The sequence below is a fragment of the Frieseomelitta varia genome, unplaced genomic scaffold (assembly GCF_011392965.1).
Source record: "Frieseomelitta varia isolate USP_RPSP 00005682 unplaced genomic scaffold, Fvar_1.2 scaffold_502, whole genome shotgun sequence".
Classification (NCBI taxonomy): Eukaryota; Metazoa; Arthropoda; class Insecta; order Hymenoptera; family Apidae; genus Frieseomelitta; species Frieseomelitta varia.
In genome coordinates this window covers 34,720-55,968 of record NW_025110260.1, presented here as the reverse complement: position 1 = coordinate 55,968, position 21,249 = coordinate 34,720, and the positions used below count along the sequence as shown (strand labels likewise).

The 21,249-nt window shown below is 34.4% G+C and overlaps 5 protein-coding genes across 6 annotated transcripts; 3 read left to right on the top strand and 2 right to left on the bottom strand.

Moving 5' to 3' along the window:
* The first annotated feature begins 344 nt into the window (after positions 1-344).
* LOC122533187 (cleft lip and palate transmembrane protein 1-like protein) lies at positions 345-3,151 on the top strand. Its single transcript, XM_043662632.1, has 8 exons — positions 345-875; positions 1,157-1,277; positions 1,354-1,574; positions 1,654-1,939; positions 2,018-2,206; positions 2,292-2,467; positions 2,533-2,784; positions 2,857-3,151. Exons 1-8 carry the CDS (start codon positions 622-624, stop codon positions 2,939-2,941), a joined length of 1,584 nt encoding a protein of 527 aa, XP_043518567.1. The 5' UTR covers positions 345-621; the 3' UTR covers positions 2,942-3,151.
* A 217-nt stretch (positions 3,152-3,368) lies between these two features.
* Positions 3,369-9,446, top strand: LOC122533184 (uncharacterized phosphotransferase YvkC-like). The gene is made up of 18 exons (XM_043662629.1): positions 3,369-4,172; positions 4,238-4,371; positions 4,443-4,581; positions 4,667-4,847; positions 4,923-5,033; positions 5,106-5,330; positions 5,405-5,532; positions 5,606-5,937; positions 6,009-6,154; positions 6,223-6,489; positions 6,558-6,708; positions 6,794-7,330; positions 7,410-7,712; positions 7,776-8,165; positions 8,312-8,637; positions 8,714-8,798; positions 8,884-9,184; positions 9,251-9,446. The coding sequence occupies exons 1-18, from the start codon at positions 4,043-4,045 to the stop codon at positions 9,310-9,312; spliced, it is 3,948 nt and encodes a 1,315-aa protein (XP_043518564.1). The 5' UTR covers positions 3,369-4,042; the 3' UTR covers positions 9,313-9,446.
* Positions 9,309-13,497, bottom strand: LOC122533185 (exocyst complex component 2). Of its 2 annotated transcripts, XM_043662631.1 has the most exons (13): positions 13,319-13,497; positions 12,976-13,085; positions 12,590-12,890; positions 12,333-12,528; positions 11,734-12,235; positions 11,382-11,671; positions 11,120-11,304; positions 10,937-11,051; positions 10,568-10,849; positions 10,072-10,398; positions 9,799-9,983; positions 9,487-9,704; positions 9,309-9,414 (listed from the first exon to the last, which is right to left on the bottom strand). In XM_043662631.1, the coding sequence occupies exons 2-12, from the start codon at positions 13,082-13,084 to the stop codon at positions 9,512-9,514; spliced, it is 2,685 nt and encodes an 894-aa protein (XP_043518566.1). In that variant the 5' UTR covers position 13,085; positions 13,319-13,497; the 3' UTR covers positions 9,309-9,414; positions 9,487-9,511. The 2 variants fall into 2 exon arrangements, with proteins under 2 accessions (XP_043518566.1, XP_043518565.1); XM_043662630.1 differs by having other exon boundaries at positions 12,976-13,497.
* Positions 13,498-14,032: 535 nt separating this feature from the next.
* LOC122533180 (RAC serine/threonine-protein kinase) lies at positions 14,033-17,958 on the top strand. The gene is made up of 7 exons (XM_043662622.1): positions 14,033-14,330; positions 14,679-14,946; positions 15,076-15,313; positions 15,404-15,601; positions 15,682-15,952; positions 16,033-16,269; positions 16,357-17,958. Exons 1-7 carry the CDS (start codon positions 14,249-14,251, stop codon positions 16,695-16,697), a joined length of 1,635 nt encoding a protein of 544 aa, XP_043518557.1. The 5' UTR covers positions 14,033-14,248; the 3' UTR covers positions 16,698-17,958.
* Positions 17,823-20,196, bottom strand: LOC122533181 (acid phosphatase type 7). The gene is made up of 7 exons (XM_043662624.1): positions 19,645-20,196; positions 19,344-19,538; positions 18,942-19,269; positions 18,684-18,866; positions 18,402-18,621; positions 18,137-18,331; positions 17,823-18,063 (listed from the first exon to the last, which is right to left on the bottom strand). The coding sequence occupies exons 1-7, from the start codon at positions 19,742-19,744 to the stop codon at positions 17,962-17,964; spliced, it is 1,323 nt and encodes a 440-aa protein (XP_043518559.1). The 5' UTR covers positions 19,745-20,196; the 3' UTR covers positions 17,823-17,961.
* Positions 20,197-21,249: the final 1,053 nt, after the last annotated feature.

Here is a 21,249-nt window from a genome sequence, read left to right as displayed (position 1 = left end):
ACTACATGTTAATTATGAAGTATTAAGTTATTTAAAAGTTGGAAAAAATATATCTCGTCTGTGGTAAAGGTGTGCTCTTTTTAATTAACTATACTATGGTAATTAACTAGCGACACAACAAATATTATTTTATTCAAGCGTTTGCTTCTCCAATTAATTTCAAAATTGAATCTTTCTTACTTTTGTCGCCGTTTTTTTTTCAGCCGCTGGTTCACTCGGTAAAAAGGAAGTGCGCGCCGCACACTTGTAGTATAGAAGCTACACAGACGATTTACCATGGAAAGAGGGCTGTCTTACCGATCATGGGTTCGTTGCACCGTCACAGAGGGCATTGTTAACCTCATTAACGCCACATTTTCACGATAAACACACCACATTGGCACTGACGATGATCATGGTCACGGTTATAATTTCTTCTTTAAATTATGTCGGTTACATCTTTGATCCAATAATATATCAATAATATTATGTGGTGTGTTAATGACCTTGAACGTTCGAAATATACTATCACTGTAAAAACGAAATAACAGAAAAGTATATATCTGCAGCGCGTATGGCACGCAGTATCGTACAGTTGTGAGCCGATAATGTCAAAGACGTTTTAGACAGGAGTTCGTAAAAATGCAGTGGCCATCCCTCACATTTATACTGACAAAATTGTTCTTAGTCTACATTATTTACTCGATTTATAATTTGTGTTTGTTGTTCAAAACACCGGTTTGCAAAGAAGGCAAACAATGTCTGACGTCGTACCTAAGTAAGGGACAACAACTGCAGTTGCAGATTTACAGTTCCATCCATAAGTATCCTACCGAACAACTGCTCGATTTTGTATACGCTACCAAAGACTTCAATTACACTCACGCGAGTAGTCGGTGAGTATACACTACAAATAGGCTGCGTTTTTTGATTTCTTGGGAAATTTAGAACAACAAAACCTGTTTTTTTATGTTACGCATGTAATGTAAAAAAGAAGTACATAAAATATATAAGAACTTGATTCAGAAGCATCCTTTGGACAAAACAAATGCCTTGCTTGGATTTTAATTCATTACAAATGCATGTAATTTTGTTCCATTGCAATATGAATTTGCATGATTTTTTAATGAACATTTAAACTTTACATACCTACTTGTGTATTATACTTTTCTTTCAGACAATTAACCTTGAATGTCCCAGATATAACAAAGAATAATGGAACGTTGTTTTTTCACATCATTGTTGCACCAACATACCCATATAAAAATTATGGAAGAAGTATCATCAGTATGCAGAGAGTACGGAAGATGATATAATTCACATCTGTAAATTTATGTTCTTTGCGTGCAATGATCAATAATGTAACTATTGCAGGATCCATACGTATCTTACATTGTCATTAAAATGACAGAGTATGCGTTCCCCGAAGCAGAAGCCTTTAATCTATTGGGCGAAAAGAGTTTGAATCCCAAGGAGAAACAAAATCATGCAAATCGAGTAACGCATATTAAAAGCTGTATCACGCTTACAATGATGACCGACAATGTGAAGCTACCTCTGTCTAACATACCCACGGAACTTTCAAATCACTTGAAGTACATTATAATATTATTTATACATTGTGCAACAATAATCCACAAGCAACTATATTAACAGGAGTTTTCATTGTTTTAGACTTGTACAGGGCAAAATATTTTTACCTATAATCAATTACGACTTTTTGCAAACCAAACAGCGAGATTTGGTGAGACTCATGCCACAAAATGATACAATTAATATCACATTCCAATACTCTCCGATCTCTATTGGAAAGTTGAGATTACTGTTGCACCTAGAAGCTGCCATGAAGAATTTGAAAGAACTTGGATTTTCTGATAAAGATATAGACGAGGCGAAAGGAATCTTTGCGGACACTAATGTATACATCTTAGGAGGGACTTTCTTTATTGCAGCTATTCACGTGTGTAAACTGATTTAGTGATTATAATATAATTTAAAATGTAATTTCGGTTTAAAGTTCAATTTTATATTTCCGTAGTTGTTATTCGACTTCCTTGCTTTTAAAAACGACGTGAATTATTGGAAAAATAAAAACAACCTCGTAGGACTCAGTAAATGGACTGTCGTATGGCGATCATTTAGTCAAACTATTATATTTCTTTACCTGCTAGACGAAGGTTCATCCTCGCTTGTTCTAGTTCCCACTGGAATTGCATCTGTGATCGAGGTAATGCTAAAATCAATATTCTATTATCTGTTAGCATTTTATATAGATTCTTTTATTTGTTTGTTTCTCTCTCTCATTTGAACAGATGTGGAAATTGAAGAAAGTGTTTAAACTCAGAATTATAAATAATAATAACCATAATAGAGCTGAAGTTAGAACAAGAAAATTCGATGCAGAGAGTATGCGTTATTTAAGTTATTTGTTATACCCTCTTGTTATCGGTGGTGCAATTTATTCATTATTTTATCAACCACATAAAAGGTAATGTATTGAAATTTATCTGCAGTTTATGTAAATTGCTATGTAAATGACGTTTCAAATTTCAGCTGGTATTCATGGAGTATAAGTTCATTAGTAAACGGAGTTTATGCCTTTGGATTTCTGTTTATGCTTCCCCAACTTTTTGTGAATTACAAGTTGAAGTCTGTGGCACACCTACCATGGAGAACGTTCATGTACAAAGCATTCAATACATTTATAGACGATATCTTCGCATTTATTATCTCTACGCCAACCGCACATAGGATAGCATGTTTCAGAGACGATGCAGTATTTCTTATTTATTTATATCAACGATGGTGAGTAATGAATTTTCATTGAATTTCACATATTTAATGTTGTTAATGTCATATAAATATTGTTATTTATAGGCTATATCCAGTAGATAAATCTCGTCCAGACATTGACGATATTGGCGAGGAATCAATTTCACATTCAAATAAAAAGGCGAATTAAAGTGAATTTATTCAATTTTTATCTTTTTGTTTTTCAATCTTTTTAAATATTTTATGGTATATATGTCACTATGACATTGACTGATGTTTCATTAATGATCAATCATCATTAAATAAAAATATATTGACGCCTAGATATTATGGCTGTCATATTATTTTAAAAGTAATTATATGTATATATTTACATTTCTAAAAGCAACTGATGCATAAATATTTTTCATTGTGATATATTAGAAATATAACGACATTGTTAAGGTATGAAAATATAATGAATAATTATGATGAAGATATAATTAAATATTTATTTTATTTTGTACCTTATTGAAAAGTATATTTTGAATATAATAGTGTAATTCTTACTATGAAACTTTATAAATTTTAGAATGTACGTATCGATTTAGAAATATTTTGTAAATGTTTTGTCATTGTATGATGCAACACATTAATTTTGTAATCTAATCAAGACAAGTAGATAGTCCAAATAAGGACTGTTTAATACGTAAATAAGAATTTATCAAATTTAACATTAGTCATCTGGATTAGATGTATTAATTTTTATTTATTCTTTCAACACCTATTATCATATACTGTGATATTAACATTGAAACATATAAAAAAATATCTGCATTTGAAAACAAGTCTTTTAACTGATCGTGGATTCAACATCACACATCAATAGTGTCATGCAATTATTTGTCAAGGTCAATTTTGATTGACGACTACTGTGTCACTTAGATATATAGACGATAAATTAACATTATCACATGCGTACATACATGTATATATACATATACATCAGTGTGGTCATCAGACACGTTTCATATTTACTTCGTTTAAACGTTTCACGGTTGGTTGAAATGTCATTTAAATCGTCGAGGAAGAAGGTTTCATGTCTATACGAAAGATATTTATATTAAAGTTATGTCAGATTCAAATTTAGTGTTTATCTATTAATCAATGATAAAGAATAATAATTAATCAAGATAAAAACTTGCGATAAGATGAAATAAAGAAAGATAAACTTTATCCTACTTAACGTTTACTTATTTTAACGGCGGAATTATTTTCATTGACAATTTATGTAAAACAAAGTATTTTAACAATGATAAGTGTTTTATTTGTTATTCAAATTCTATGTTCCATTTTTTTACCATTATGGCTATATATTTGGATTAGCAAAACAGTTAAGAAATACAATTCATCATGTCTAGATTTGAAACAAAACATCCCACGTAAGTATCTTTTATTTCATGTAAATAAAATAACTATATGTACATTAATAAAAATTTACTTTTAGATATTTATTTTTTATTAAAATATTTGTGGGCAGAGTATTGTATTAATTGGATGAAGAGAAGAGAAAAGAATGTTTCACATTTACGTAATGAAGAAAAACGTCATCTAGCAGAATCAAAAATCAAAGATAAAGATGTAAGTATTTGACTTTTTTATAAAGTTAAAAAATATTAATTTTATTAATCACGATTTTTATTTGCATATAGAGTGCCAATAGTGTATTTTTTTACGGTACAGATCAAAAAGGAAATTCTCTTACAATTAAATTCACTCGCAGAGCGTTTAAAATAGCAGAAATATCATTGCAACTTGCTACATCTGATGGTCGACTATATGTTTTGCCTGGTATAAAAATGTTTATGAGTTTTATTTTTAACTAAAGCATAACTTAGCTAAAACTTTTAAATAAAAGTATACAATGATTCCACAGAATATCCCGAGACTACTTTGACAAGTAGTTTAACTCACGAATGGACAGCAGGTGGCCTTAGAATTGAATTTTTAGACTTCCAACAACGCTGGAGAATAATTTACAATGGAATGCTTAGGAACTTAACTCAAGGTGATGAATGTAACGACGATAATGTTGAACATGTTCGCTTCAATTTCATGTAATAAGTACTTCTAATTAATTAATATTTAATTCCATCAGTTAAAGCCTGCATTAATAATTTTTTAAATATTAGATTTATTGCATATACCCGATCATTGAAATGGCCAGAAGATTGGAGTTCAAAATTACATGCTGAAGCGTTAGCCTGTGATCCTTGGAAGAGTCATCAATGGATAAATAAAATGTATTTAATAATTATTAAAATACTATCGTTACTATTTCATTTGCGTAAATAATGCAATTATCACTTTTACAGAAAGTTATTAGAATATAAAGGTTTCGATCAATGGGGATCTATGTTAGGCCAAGTAACTTATAAAGATGGATCTATTTCTTCGCTGTATTTGCGCGGACTTCATCAACATCGTTGGGGAAAACACGAATCTTATGAGTTTTACGAATCAGTTACTTTATTTGGAATAATGTTGCATGGTGCCATGTACTATCTTAATATGAGCAGTACAAAACATAGTTTTCCACAGTAAGTTGAATAATGTATTGCGATTAAATTTAAATTGCGATCAAATTATTTTGAATGAAAAATTATAATTTCAGAATACAACTTGGTCAATACAGAACTAGTAATGAAAGTCAATGTGAAATTAGCAAAATAGGACTCAAATTATCAGACTTTAAACAAGGAAAACTTAATAATAATTTAGAATATAAAACGTGGTTTATAGGTAAATTGGAATTGATGTAAAATATTCATGTTGTAAAACTTACAAACGATTAATATTGCATGTTTAATTTCAGCCGAAAATAAAAGATACGATATTATCATAAAGCCTAGTAAAACAATAACACTATACTACGGTCAACCGTGGAACTCATTAAACAAAATTGTCACCGTGAATTTGGAAATGAATGGGAAAACAGGTGTTGGATTACTGCAATTGTGGTCTCTTTATAATGGACCACATAAAGGAAAAACAATTGTACCTCTACAATTGTTGAAGCAACTTAGTAGTGCAGTGCAAAAAAACGATTACGTTATATATTTCAATGATAGAAAATGTCAAAATGAAAATATTGTCGGTGGGAAAGGATATTCTCTCGCAATGTTAACTTCCGTTAAGGATGCAGAGGTGGGCCGTGTTATAAATTTTACTGTTTCACTCTTTCATTCCCGAGATGTTGTAATATACTATTTCTGCAGTTTGTTGTACCAAGAGGATTTTGCGTGACTGTTTTCGCTCTCGAGTTGCAATTACGTACACACAAAGAATTGCAAAAAGTAATTAACGATATCGAGAATGTCAGTGTTGGGAAGAAAGATGGTGATCTTCAAAAATATTGCAACGAGTAAATTTCATTAATACAATTATAGAATATTAAGTATCTTGTTCCTAATGAATATTCATTATTTTTAGAGCTATGCGTATTATCGAGTCGACTCCTGTCGTTGACGAAGTGAAAGATTCAATTTTAAAAGCAATAGAAAGCTTAGAGTCAGAAAACAGTAGTGATAAACCATCTAGATATGCAATAAGATCTAGTGCTGTAGGTGAAGATAGTGAGGAAACTTCAGCAGCCGGTCAAAATTCAACCTATTTGAGTATCCAAGGTGAAGATAATATTGTCAAGAGTGTAGCCAAATGTTGGGCAAGTTTGTTTTCATATCAAAGTGTTAAATACAGGTACATAATAATGTTCAGTCAGCTTCCATAATATTTGCACTACTAATACTAGATAATTTATATATTAGAAAACAACATGGTATGTTTGTAAAAACATCTATGGGAGTATGTGTACAAAGAATGGTGAACGCTGATGCTGCTGGTGTCATGTTCACCAGGCATCCAACTACTGGAGATCCATCGAATATTCTTATTACGGCTAATTACGGATTAGGAGAGGTATAATTAAACTATCGTGCAATCATAAATCGTAAAAATAATTTTAAAAGAACAACGTCAACTAATAAATTTTCTATCCATTTAGTCTGTTGTTTCAGCAACAGTTGAACCAGACACGATAATTGTTCACAAAAGTTGGGATGGTAAATTAACTGTGAAAAGTTCATTAGCGGGGAATAAACAACAAAAGATACTATCAAGTGATAATGGAGTTGTTACGATTGAACTCAATGAGCAAGAAAATAAAACAGTTTGCTTGTCAGAACAAATCGCTCTGCGACTAGCTGCTACAGGAATGGATTTAGAAATGTTGTTCGGTAGTGCCAGAGACATAGAATGGGCAGTGGTCAATGAAAATATTTATTTGCTTCAAGCTCGACCTATTACTACTTTATATACGTGGACAGATTTTGAATTGACACACGAGTTGGATTCAGGCGTTCCTAGCGATATTGACATGTTCACATTTGCTAACGTGGGCGAAGTATTTCCATATCCGTTGTCACCTTTGGCAATTTCTATGACTATAAAAATATTGAACCATTTAACGTGTATATATCAGGGTACAGATAATATTTTCTTTCATATCGTTGGTATGAGAACTTGCTTAAACTATTATAATGTAAGTAGTATTATGAATTTAATTAAAAAATATACTATAAATATACTGTCTAAACTAAGGAACATTTACTATTATATAGACGTTTTTACGACAACCTAGCAAAACTGTAACACTTCTTAACAAAGTCTCGGATATTGGTATTTGCGGACATGTTATAATAACTCCAGAAATAATGGAAGTTGCTCGTGAAAGAAACGGCGAATCTACTCGTTTAGATCGAATTTTGTTGCTGTACAAAATGGTACTAAGTACAATAAATAATGGTAAAATAGAAAAAACTGCAAAGAAGATTCGCCAGGACTTGAATTTAAATATAGACGATTATCATACTGCTTATAGTTTATACAATAAAATTAACCAACGTAAAGATGTAGTGTCAAAGGTATGTTCAGATACTGAAAAAATTAAATTAACACTAAATTATTTAATTCCTCAAAACTTTTAGGCAGGGGTATGTCATATGTATGCAACAAGAGTCAGTATCATTTATCAAATGTTAGCAATGGGATTACTAACAAATGGCTATGAAGATATCGTGCAAGAGCACTTCTCAGATATTGCAATTTTATTAGGTTCTTGCAGCGACATTGTTAGTGGTGATGTGGTAACAAGGCTTAAAAAAATAGTGCTTTATATTAAAAGAAATGAAAAAGATGAAGAGTTTAGAGAAGTTGATCCAACTAAAGGTATCGATTGGTTAAAAGTTAATTGTCCACAAGCTGCAAAGGAACTGGACGTTCTTCTTAAAGAGCACGGACATAGATGTATTCAAGAAATGGATTTTATATCAGAGCCATGGTCTCTTAGACCCCATGATCTTATTAGTACGCTTCAGGTAAATTGAATTATTGCATAACGAATATTATATATTATATATTAATTATAAAAGATATTATATTATATTGATATTATATATTAATATATTGATATTATATAAAAGACATTATATATTAATATATACAAGACAAATTATTTTACTAGATAATGATGGTGGCTCCGAAATCGAACAATTCAAATAAATCACTCAACGTGGAAGAAACAGTAGCGCAATTGAAAACACCAAAGAAAAGATTTACTAAATGGATTTTGAAGAAGGTTGTACCCCTATCTAGAAAAGCTGTTGTTCGTCGAGAATTGACAAAGTCGATATTTGTGTATGTTATACATATATTTAGACTAGCTTACAGAAGACTAGGAAAACTGATGGTTTTAGAGGGATATCTACCCAGCGAAGACTTAATATTCTTTTTAACACAGGAAGAAATAGGAAAACTGTTGACTGATCATGATACAGCATTAGTACAAAAGTAACAAAATCATTAAAATTGTCTGTTTCCTTTATATCAATTACCGTACTGATATATGTATTACACAATTTTTTAGAGCTTCTCGTAGGAAAAGAATCTTTCCTCAGTTAAAAAAACTGGAGTATCCAGAAATTAATACTGGTTTGCCGACCCCTGCGAAGGTATACATTTTTTTTTTTTTTTTTTTTTTTTTTTTGTATACGAATACTGTTTATCTGTAAAAGTGATAAAATCATGTTTGTACAGAACGACGTAGATATAGCAGTAGATGAAAAATCTGAAAAAATTCAAGGAACGCCAGTGTGTGGGGGCTCTGTTCTGAATAGAGCGTGCGTAATCACGGATTTATCAGAAATACACTCGTTAAAACAAGGTGATATTTTAATTACTCACGCTACTGATATTGCCTGGAGTCCATACTTCCCATTACTCAGCGGTATAGTTACGGAGCTGGGAGGACTTATTAGTCATGGAGCTGTAATAGCTAGAGAATATGGTCTTCCATGCATAATTGGAGCTAAGAAAGCTACACAAATGTTTGAAACAGGTAATATATCGTTGTTTTTCAAGAGAAAGAAAAGACAAATGCTAAGAGATATATGTACATTTCTAGGAGATACTGTGCTATTAACCGCAGATACTGGTGTTTTGCAGTTGGTGAAGAAACATGATTGAAAAGATTACAATTTTTATTTTCTCTCTTATCACGTGTAACTTAACAATTTTTAAGGTGAAATTTGTATCGTTCATTCACATTAATAGCGGTGTACGTGTAAACTGAAATAAAGGGTATTAGCATTATATAATAATATCTAGAGAATAATAATGACAAATACAATAAATACTTACTCAGATTCTTAAATTGCTACTAAAGCTATACAGTAGTGACGCGATTAGGATCGGCAATCAATGTATTGATAGGAGTATTATTTGTTGCATCATTGGCAAGACACGATAGTTGCAAATGCATAGACGTTTTTACTTTTACAAACAACATGTCGATTCGCGCGTAGTCGTCTTTGTTAATTGGTTTCGGTATCGCATCTAATGCTTCTTCAAAGAAATCCCTGTGGATCAGAAATTGATATATTATTACATTAGTACATTTTCTATTTGTTATTGCATATTTGGCTAGAAAAAACCGAGAACAGAGATCATTACTTTGCTCTTGGTGTGCTGTAAGATTGCAAGGCACTCCGCAAGAGTGTAATATCTGTACGTGCTTGTACAATACCGGCCGATCCAAATTGAGTAACACACGACATAAGCCTTGCAAGTTCTTCCGCTACTGTCTCAACTATGTGAGAGAGTACTCGTTGTAATAAAGCTGGTGCGACCCGGCGCACCTGTAAGAAAGAATTAAATCGTAATTATAGAAATTACATTAAATAATTAAGAATCACTTGCATCAATGTAAAAGTAAACGATACGTACTTCTGCGTGAACTGCAATTAAATTTGCTAGAATTTCTTGTGCATACGGCCTGACGTGAGTAGGCTCAGTCTCAAAATCCCATTCTAATCCGCCCAGATACATACTCGGTTCAATTGTGCCAACCAATGGGTCACAGCGTCGTTCTAAATACGCATCCAGGACAGCCGTGTCCAGTGTACTAAGTTGCGTCCAATCGGAACTCCATCCAATCGCATTAGACAGACTCGGATAACCCTGATCCTTCAATGCCTCTCCAATTCTTGGTAGGACGGTGTTCAGTGTATAACGAATATTACTTAATGAGATTAAGAGGTATTGTTCCCACGTCTGATAAAAAATTCAGAAGTAATGCTAAAATGCAGCACTGACTTCAAAAGATGCTACAAATTTTTGTACTTTTTTTTTTCTAACGACAATTAATATATAGACTATCTTCCCTGAAATAAACGGTCTCCTCTATAAACATACCACGCTGCAAGTACGCTGTAAAACTTACTGGGCCTTGATGTTTGTTACTCCTGCTCTTATATCCAGAAGGAGAGCCAACTAATTGAGACACAGATGGCTCGTCATCATCTAGAGCTTCGTCGCAGCCGCTGAATGCCAATCGTTGCAAGCAAAATCTTGTGAACGTTGTAAACAATGCTTCGATAGAACGATAGTATAGAAGTTGATGAGCAGTATTAGCAAACAAAGGTTCCTCTCGAGGGCCACAAGCAACTACTGTATCTCGTGCTCGTTTCGCGACTTCTATAACCATTTCTTCAAACAGATATGGCTATAAAGATAGAAACGAATATATCTAATAAAATACTGTGTGTACGCAAGTAAGTATATATATTTATAAGCTAAATTTAATTGTTACCACTTTCGTAACGCCACCGTCCTCATTTAAATATTCAATTTGCCAAGTTTCTTTTTTATATAAAGTAGCTATATTCTCTTGAGTTTGTTTGAACAGAGTACGAAAGCACCGCAGTCTAATTTGAAAAATTCGAATTCGTTATGTACAATAAAACCAAGAAAATATCGCAACAACATTTCGTACCTTAAGTCGAGTATGAATTTTCCGAAAATATCTAACGCATCGCTTGGCAAATCCAAGTGAATCAACGAAGCGTACATTTGTCTAATCCTACGCAAGATATGTAAAAGCCACACAGCATCCAAATCGTTGCTACATGTATTTTTCAAGGCTTCCATCGCATGTTGCATACTTGACAATACCAGATTCTGTACCGAAATAATTAATTTTTTTTTAATAGAAATTGAACTTTTTAACAATTAATTTGGTAAATATTTTGCTGTACCTTGAAAGGTGTTTGTTTCTCTGCATCTACTGCAACATGTAACTGTCCTGTGAAGTAGCTCTGACCCAATCTCCACAAGTCTGGTAATTGCTCAACAATTATGTCGCAAATTGTTTCAACGCACGATATTTGTGGAGGGATATTAGTTCCATCATTTTTGTTCGATTTTGATTGTTTACTGTTCTGCGTTGATTTTGCTTTGTTTGAATCTTCTCCATTTAAATTATTTATTTCCAGATGTTCTTGCATACAATTCGTAATGCTTTTTTTCAAGTAATTCGAATGCGAGACTAAAGAAGATAATTATAAATATAATGTAAGTACATTAATATACAATATTATAGTGAAATACCTATTGCATCCCAAGCTGGATCTCCTTCTGCTTCTAAATTGACAAGGTTTCTAATTATCTTCTTGTGCTCCTCCAGACTGAAAGGCATTTCTTCAAGTTTGTTCCTTAGATGTGTTTTTAACATTACAATTCTGTTATCGATTTCATCCAAAACTTTCTTAAAAACATCGATTTCCGTATTTTTAAATAAATTTTTTACTCTTGCGTAATCATTAATTACAAGATCATAATTGCCACGTTTTATATTCTTTTCTATATTGATTGGCATACAAAAAAGGAACTTGTATCTTTGCATTACGGACAATGCATTTCTTGTTGCATCAGCTCTGTCTCTTCTTGCTAGCACATCATCAAATAACTTGTTAGCTTCTGACATAGACTGACTGATAGATTTTTCCAACTTCTCAGTAGGATCACTACCATATGTTTTTACGTCCGTTTCAAACTGCTCTTTTAACAATATTATTGTATCCAACTGTTCCATTACAGATCCTACATTGGCCTAAAAGAAGAGAAGAAAGAAACGAACGAAGTAATAAGAAAACATAAAGAAGATATAGATATAATCTTCTCTTTTCTTAAGCCAAGGAGATCAAGACCTTTAAAAATGATAATTGACCCTCTTTCTGAGAATTCACTTTTCTCTTCAAATAAGCCAGTCCAGCTTTCAAATCTTCGAAAGTGGTAGCATGATGATGTTGCAACAAAAACCAACCGGGATGAAATTTTTCACTAGTGAGGTCCCCACTACCTTCTCCAAAGAGTTCCATTAATTCATCCTCGGGAAACTTCTTGCTGTAACAAGCGTGACATATAAGAGGATCTTTGTGAATTCAAAGAAGTTGATTAAACGTACTCATTGCCTTCAACGCTTAAGCCCAAAGGGTCTTCTTGCTGATAATTTGTCGGTGAAAGAGTTCTCCTCCCCCAGACGAAGCTTTGCATAGGAGCCTCTTCCACCCATACCGCGGACTCTTTCATAGGGCCGATGGTTTCATGGTAACCACGAAACTGTACCGTGGATGTTCCTGGCCCTCCACTGCGGGTAGTCACTATAATATCGCCCCGACCTTTACACGGTCCTGATCTGGCAATGATCTTGTTTGAGGATTTCCATTCTGCTGATAGAAGGCAATCGCACCCACATATTGTCAAACCTAAATTGTATTGAAGAATTCTCCGTCGATAAAGAAGTTCTTTTTACAATGAAAAATGCAGATATACATAAGAGGTGAAATTTACCTATGAGATCTTGAGCTTTGTTACCCAAAAATTCACCGCGTACGATCACGCGGGTACCTGGAGGTCCTTCCTTGGGAGATATCCCCGTCACCACTGGCGGCGGACCCATTCTATGTTTCAATGCAAAATTCTACTATCTTTCTACAAACAAACACTGACCGCGCATAATTTTGATCTCAACGATCAGACAGGTTCAAAATCCTGCTCGGAATCTGACGTGCAACGATTGTCATTTTTACGAGGATAATAATTATGAGCTTCTTCGAGTCCTTTTGTATCAATTCGCAAAAGATCGAATAGGTTAGAAAGAACTAACGAACACGAACGACGGCCGATAACCTACTGACAGATGTGATCATCGGTGGCAAGAGGGTGGGAGGTGGACAATTTCGATGACACGCGTCGAAATCGAGCACATGTGTCACGACGAAGTCATTGTCATTCCAGCGACACTGAAAGCTGATTCAGAAAAGACGTTCGATTAACTTTATCGACGGGAAATATTCGTTTACATGTGAACTGCAATCGCGTCACGCCTTCTGATTAGCTATCTGTAGTTTTCTCTACACCTCCATATATATATATATATATACATATATATATCTACATGCATTTTGATTTTCATATGTATTTACTTTTATTAAAATAGATAATTCTTTAATAAATTCTGTCTCGGTAATTAAAAAAAAGAGTTGTCACGCCAAAATAGTTCGAAAATATTAACTAAGTAATTAAGTTTCCAACAACCGTAACACATTACAATACAATAATATATAATACAATATAATCGAAACGCAATGAAGCAATGCAAAGTATTTTGCGACAGTTTGTTTCTCGTTTCGGTGTGCATGGGCGAACGTAACGTGTAGGCGTATATACAATAAATCATAATAAACAAAGAGTGGTACGCATGCGCGCCCGAGATCGTAGAAGATATAGACGGGCATGAGTAATGTCGATATCCGTATCAATGGTCTGGGACTGACTGAAAGTAGACGGGCACCGTCCGATGAGAATTCTTCTTTACTCGCGATCGATCAGCGCGCCATCTCGAAAATACGTGGGGGCAATGCTAGTTAGTGCGCATTAGTGTGTCCGCCGATCACAGAGTGTAGCCGAGTTTACCTGCCAAACGTGTATCTATGATTGCTCAAGTTTGTACACTCGTGCCATCCTCGGTATTGTATCTCGATAATTTTCCTGGAATATCCCGGCTGGATAGAAGCACCAAGCGGCCGCGTGGTGTGCATAAGTGCGCATTAAGGAAGGAGCTATGGGGGACGCAGCGATGAACGTCGCAGCGTCCGGTGGCGGTGGTCAGCGTGTCGTCAAGGAAGGCTGGCTGCAAAAACGCGGTACTACGGAACAGTCTCATAATATTTACATTCGTTTGGCCCGTTTGCTCCGTTCCGGGGCTCCGAACCCGAGTCCGAGCGACCGAGTTTTTCCACCTTCTCGCGATGATCTCCGCCTACTTTGTTGCGTGCTCCTCTTTTTAATGACAGAACGTCAAGATGAAACTATTTTTCACGGAGATCTCGGAGAGAAGGACGAAAAGAACAGAGTACCATTGGACACAGTATCTGTTTGCACTTTGATTGCCAGCTTTGATCGTTGTGCCAGACAGATACTGTTTGTCAGATCTCTTTCAAATTAAGCTTAAGAAATTTATACGCGTTTTTCTTTTCATCTGTTGCTTGCAGGAGAACATATAAAAAATTGGAGGTCAAGATATTTTGTCTTGAGGGACGACGGCACGTTGGTTGGGTTCAAAGCCAAGCCAGACCAACAAATGGCAGCCGCGGCACAACCATTGAACAACTTCACTGTTCGCGGTTGTCAGATTATGTCTGTAGATAGACCTAAGCCTTACACATTTGTTATAAGAGGTTTGCAATGGGCGGCTGTAATAGAAAGGACGTTCCATGTGGAAACGGAGCAAGAAAGGGAGGATTGGGTGGCAGCAATTAGGTTCGACAGACATTTTCTCAGACTAAAGCATATAGAGATTTTTCTTTTAAAACTACAGATTCTTTAAAATGTTTTGTACAATAGCCTGTTCTTTCTCATCTTTTCATTCTTCTTTCTACCCTTTTATAGGTACGTAGCGGCTAGGTTAGCAAGTGAAAAACACTCTCAACAACAGCCTACGCAAATGCAACATTCGTCTTCGTCCGAAGACGTTGACATGGAATCTTCAGGAGGTGGTAGGTCAGATTCGTGTGGATCTGTTGGAGTAGTGTCGTCGGACGTGGATGGTGGAAGTATCGATGAACTATCTGCGAAGTTTAGTGTTCAAGGAACGTCGAGTAGTAAAAGCACAGGAAAAAAGAAAGTAGTACGTACATAATAGTAATAAGCGTCGTTCTGCTGTCGATTTGCTAGATGTTTTATGTTTAATAACGTGCATTCTGATCTTTCGTTTCAGACACTTGAAAATTTCGAATTCTTGAAAGTTCTGGGGAAGGGTACATTTGGGAAGGTTATTCTTTGTAGAGAAAAGGCGACGGGCCATTTATACGCTATTAAAATATTACGAAAGGAAGTTATTATACGTAAGGACGAGGTTGCGCACACGCTTACTGAGAACAGAGTACTACGAACTACGAATCATCCGTTCCTAATTGTACGTCTTTTGTACATTTTGTTATATCGATCACGCGCGCGTTTATATTAATGCTAATTAATGCTTCTTTTAATTTGTAGTCGTTAAAGTATAGCTTTCAAACAGCGGACAGGCTGTGCTTCGTAATGGAATACGTAAACGGTGGAGAGTTGTTCTTTCATTTGCGACGCTCCCGCGTATTTGGCGAGGATCGTACACGATTTTACGGCGCTGAAATCATTTCAGCCTTAGGTTACCTTCATTCGCAGGGTATCATTTACCGTGATCTCAAATTAGAGAATCTTCTTTTAGATAAAGATGGACACATTAAAATAGCTGACTTCGGATTGTGCAAAGAAGATATAACGTACGGTAAATACGTTGTACATACTTAAAATATTTCTAAATTTAAATGCATGGCGAAAAATACCGGTGACATTTCAAATACTCAGGAAGAACGACGAAAACGTTCTGCGGAACCCCTGAATATCTTGCGCCAGAAGTATTAGAGGATAACGATTACGGACGAGCTGTAGATTGGTGGGGAGTCGGTGTTGTTATGTATGAAATGATTTGTGGCCGATTACCTTTTTATAATAAAGACCATGAAAAGCTTTTCACGCTTATTGTAATGGAAGAAGTAAGATTTCCTAGAACAATCAGTAACGAAGCAAAAGACATGCTTGGTGGTATGTAGATTGGACAATTGTAAACTGAATAATTGTCTTCTGAAACTGTTATTAAACTTCTAAACTTTCTCTGCTTCTTTTTTTCAGGATTACTCATTAAAGATCCAAGTAAAAGATTAGGTGGTGGACCTAACGATGCGAAAGAAATTATGGATCATGCATTTTTCTCGTCAATTGATTGGTCGGATCTTGTACAGAAAAAAATTCCTCCTCCTTTTAAGCCTCAAGTAACGTCTGATACAGATACCCGATATTTTGATAGTGAATTTACGGGTGAGAGCGTCGAGCTTACGCCACCTGATCAAGGATTTTTAGGTAGTGGGGCTGGTTTAAATTCAATAGCTGAAGAGCAAGAGCATTTCCCCCAATTTTCCTATCAGGAAAGTCACTCAGCAGCAACCTCTTCCATTGTTTCCATTAATCACTGACAGTGTCAAGCTTTTCCTTTGTTTACGTAATGAGATGTATGGCTAAATGCATAAAAAAAGTCAGACATTCGATTATGACGAATATTCGCAATTTGTCTACCAATTTGGAAGAATTTTTTTTAACGCAGATAAATCGAAATATCAGTTATTTTCGCTAATTTATGATGCTTTTTTGTGCATCTTTATAAGGTTTTAACACATATCTCCAATGGCAGATTCGCGTATGTGTGCGTGTACATGCGCATGCATGCACATACTCATTAAAATTGTACATGAAAAAGTTATGTACTATAGGATCCAATTAAATTAATATTTATACCTGCTGAGTAGGTTTGCGGTGATATAACGGGGATTGGATGTTTGTTTAAATCGAAAACAAAATAAGAGAAGTGAAAAAGTTATGCTTATCCCCTAAACTGTGTTACGTCATAAAGAGTGGCATGTTTCTTCTATATAGAAGAACGATATTTGATAATCGTAGCTACAGTTTCATTTTTTTTTTTATTTATTTTTTTTCTTTTTTTTTTTTTTAATAAGGATGGTATTCGATACTTTCTGGCTTCGTTGTCAATTTTATCGCAATAATTTATAGAAAAGCAGTTCCTGGTTATTTTTTTAAATTCATTAGTCAAATATTATAGCGAAAGCCAAAATAGCAAATTACACTTGGCAAGGAGCCAGTCAATGGGCAATGGATTTTCCATTTTAAAAGTAGAAGCATAGAAACATTAATAGCTTTAATTGAATTAGTATAAAAATTTGCAATCAATTTCTAGCTGCGAAAGAAAGCGTTTCTTTGTTATACTATTACTGTCGAATTTGAAAGTGTTCTTTTCTCCTCAGTACGAATCGCATCATTCATGTATCATTGACAAATAATGATTTAATGTGAGAATCAGATGGAAATATGAAATGCTACCCTAATATTATATTATTAATATTATATGCTACAATGATCATATATACATATATTTATATTTTAACAATTAAAGGATTATATTGTACGTACGCATTATTAATAATTTCCATCTCATTTGTAATTAGCAAATTTTTGTAGTTTATCCGTTTTTACACAGGAAGGAATAGGGGGAAATTTTTTACAATAGAATTAAAAAAAATCAATTGTTTAAAATTGGTGGCACATACGCAGTTTTGCTATTTACCATCAAAGAGCATGATACATTGTCGAAAAAGAAAGACGATAAAAGTTATATCTGTATATCGTTTCAATTACTTTGTCCTAAATTATATTCTACACTTTGTTTTATATTTTATTTTCAAGAAGGTCCATATTGTACGACGGCAAGACGTTGTCCTTTGTAAGCCAAACATGATCTAAAATTGCACCTTCCTTGTCATCGGATACCTATTAACATATTGTTGAACAATTAGTAACAAACATTCCTTTCACCTCTTTCTTTTTCCGTACTATACAATACCTGTTCGAGATAAAGATGAGTCCGATTATACGCTTTCATCCTAGTGTATCCGTAATCCGAACTACGGTACGCAGACCACTCCGGCTTATGTGGAACAAATTTTTCACGACCTTCTTTGCATCCCGCTGATCCTGTTATTATATGTACAGGTGCCTTGTAGTTTTCATACGGATTTTCATAACTACCATTTTGTACCTAGAGTCGTTTCATTTTTCTTATTTTAGACGAATTTAAGATGGTGGTATTTTTTACGACGGTAGATTACCTTAAAATTGTATATGGGCCACAAACGTTCGTAACTATGTTCATGAGCCCATAATAATAAGTCTACTTTGTACTCAAAAAACAGATCCTCGAGGCCAAACCAATTTACGATTGGCAATCCAACTCTGACTAGACTTTGATGATTAGTGCAATCATCGGAATTAGCATTACTGCAGTACATTGGTCTGTGACCAAACGCAACTATCCACGGCCTTTGTATCCTTTGAAGCATTGTTATTAATCTCTGTTGTATCATGAAAAGAAAAAAACATGGAAAACTTACCTATTCTCTGGTATATTTGCCTCTATTAAATCTTTTTTTAACCACTCATATTGTTTAACAAGTAGCTTTATACCATAATTCATAAAATAATAAGCTTCTGTTTCAATTGCTATGAAGTGAACTGGTCCTACGTTAAAACTGTACCATAGACCTTCAGAATCTCCAGGCATTGTGAAACGAGACCTAACAGCATATTTATACTAACAACGAAGAAATTATAAATGAATGAATTGATAATTTTGAGCTTGAAATTCTGACCTGTAATTACTGAAGTTATATTTCTCTTCATGGTTACCAGGTACTGTCATATATGGCAAATATGCAGCCACTTCTTCTATTTGTTTCATGAATTCATCCCCAACACGTGCGTTATCGGTATTCATGTCATATGCAAAGTCTCCGATATGAATTGCTGCATCGTATAATCCACGTTGTGCTTCTTCTTGCAATCTGGGTAAACTTTGAGCATTTTCGTTGCCCATGTCACCAAAGATAACAATGTGAGGTGACCATTGTGCTGATTCCTCGGGCGCAGTTTTTAGGTAAAATACATTAGACCATCCATATTTGCTACCACAGTGATAAACTAAAAAATTTATATATATATATATATGTATATGGTTGATATAAAATCTGATAAATAAGTAAAAAATTACTTACTATATTTAGAATTAGGTTCCAAATTTCTTAACCATACTCTATGAATATACTGCTTCTGTTTTTCCTTCCCACCATCAATAAACACAGAAGAATTTCCTTGAGCTTTTAGAATTAATCCTCCTATTCCATACTCTACAATTGATTCTTCAGTATTGTTTCTAGTGCTCCATGTTACAACGATATCATGAATATTATCTGGAAGATACAGGATGTATTTCTTCGATATTTGTCAATAATTATTACAGAAATCTATTGAAGAAGCAATATGGTAAAAAGATAATTAATTTAAAGTAATATTTACCTCCATAAGCAAGATGTACAGCCTCAGGTTGATAATAAATAACGTTGGCTACTGTCACAGAAAGCAGAGATAAAGCAACAAATCCAATAGATAAAGCCATTTCTTGTTAATTAAGAACTAAAATCACATTCACTGTGTAGCAATCACGGTGATGCTTGATAAATTTATTTCTTCATATGGAAACTCAATGATTGACGTCTATGGAAACTCAAAAACTCAGGCATCAGAGTTTCGAACCACGTTCACTCGAACACAAAGGAATATTGCATCAATTTATAACAAACATAGGCGTCTATTGCCTAAGGTCATGTACTAACAATGAGTCAGGCATTATCACAGAACTTTTATCAGCTGTTTCATCTTCGTTAGCTGTCCATTTTTATCAGCTATTGAATTATTGTAGTATACTCTGGACTGTGACGTTTTTGAATCACAATGTTATTTCAATCATAAACGAGATTTAAACTCGTATTCTAACAAAATACCTTAAATATTTGTGATCAAAACTCGCGTAACAGCGACATCTACACATAACACAACTCTAATGCATCATTATCCACTGTATAATGCACTTACGTCAGAACATTCAAAACACGATAATTAATGACAGCTTATATCCAGCTAGAAGTTTCCATTTATTAAATTTAAATGTCACATCTGGGAAATTACCATAACCATGTTCACGTGTAACTGAAATATAAAAAGCTTGGAATAAATTTTTTATCACTCCCTCAGAAACATTGTCTGAAAGATGTTTCCAAATTAACTGAGCCAATGTTAATTAATATTGTAAAAGACGAGAGCTGAAAGACAATAGCGTCGAAAGTAGAAAAGAAATTATGAAGTCAGCATCCCTTATATTGATCACGCGCTATGTCAGTCGGTCTTCTCTTTTCTTCTCAAAGAGGTCTCCTATTCTATAGCTCGTGCGCGGGCACGTTTTTACACATCCAGCGTACATGAATGGCCGTGTATAAACGAACATTATTCGAAACGCAAATTCAAAGTTGCTAAATTGCATATTTGACATTTCGTTCACACGTTATTTATCTCTTTTTATTATCAAGACGACTTTTTTTATTATCAAACTCAACAACTGTCTTTTCCTTCTTTTATGAAACATCACTCGTTCGTTCATAGTACCAGTCTCTTACTTTAAATTTCTTAGTACGCTCCATTGATAAGTCTGATCCATATATATAATCAAATTATTCTCCATTTACACAGTCACTGTAAACAATAAGAAATACGTGCATTTTACTTACAAGCATCAAATTCATGCAAGCGTGAATATAGTATACAGAGTAACGATAGCTCCTACTATAGTAAAATGATAAAAACTCGTATCGTTGACGCGAATTTGACTAAAAAGCAAAGGGAAGAATTTTCTACGAGAGTTGACGAAGCAAAAGGCGAAAGGGACGAATTGATAGAGTATTGCCAAGTCGAAGATGGAGGGATTACCGCCACGGGAGTGACGACGGCGCGGTGGCAGCCGCCACTGCCGCCGCTTCGCGGCGAGGGATGGAGATCAGCGGACGACAAGCGATGTCAGGGCTGCTGCCGCCGTCGGTTAACACGCACAGGTTCACACCCATCCTCGAC

Coding starts and splice junctions, on each gene's coding strand:
- LOC122533185 (XM_043662630.1), bottom strand. CDS start 13,084: ATGGGTCCGCCGCCAGTGGTGACGGGGATATCTCCCAAGGAAGGACCT. Junction 11,052..11,119: donor AAATTCATACTCGACTTAAG/GTACGAAATGTT, acceptor TTTTCAAATTAG/ACTGCGGTGCTTTCGTACTC. Junction 10,850..10,936: donor ACGGTGGCGTTACGAAAGTG/GTAACAATTAAA, acceptor CTATCTTTATAG/CCATATCTGTTTGAAGAAAT.
- LOC122533180 (XM_043662622.1), top strand. CDS start 14,249: ATGGGGGACGCAGCGATGAACGTCGCAGCGTCCGGTGGCGGTGGTCAG. Junction 15,314..15,403: donor GCACAGGAAAAAAGAAAGTA/GTACGTACATAA, acceptor CTTTCGTTTCAG/ACACTTGAAAATTTCGAATT. Junction 15,953..16,032: donor CAAAGAAGATATAACGTACG/GTAAATACGTTG, acceptor TCAAATACTCAG/GAAGAACGACGAAAACGTTC.
- LOC122533187 (XM_043662632.1), top strand. CDS start 622: ATGCAGTGGCCATCCCTCACATTTATACTGACAAAATTGTTCTTAGTC. Junction 876..1,156: donor TACACTCACGCGAGTAGTCG/GTGAGTATACAC, acceptor CTTTTCTTTCAG/ACAATTAACCTTGAATGTCC. Junction 2,207..2,291: donor GAATTGCATCTGTGATCGAG/GTAATGCTAAAA, acceptor TCATTTGAACAG/ATGTGGAAATTGAAGAAAGT.
- LOC122533181 (XM_043662624.1), bottom strand. CDS start 19,744: ATGGCTTTATCTATTGGATTTGTTGCTTTATCTCTGCTTTCTGTGACA. Junction 19,270..19,343: donor GGAACCTAATTCTAAATATA/GTAAGTAATTTT, acceptor TAAATTTTTTAG/TTTATCACTGTGGTAGCAAA. Junction 18,622..18,683: donor GCAAATATACCAGAGAATAG/GTAAGTTTTCCA, acceptor AATGCTTCAAAG/GATACAAAGGCCGTGGATAG.
- LOC122533184 (XM_043662629.1), top strand. CDS start 4,043: ATGATAAGTGTTTTATTTGTTATTCAAATTCTATGTTCCATTTTTTTA. Junction 8,638..8,713: donor GATACAGCATTAGTACAAAA/GTAACAAAATCA, acceptor ACAATTTTTTAG/AGCTTCTCGTAGGAAAAGAA. Junction 9,185..9,250: donor TACACAAATGTTTGAAACAG/GTAATATATCGT, acceptor GTACATTTCTAG/GAGATACTGTGCTATTAACC.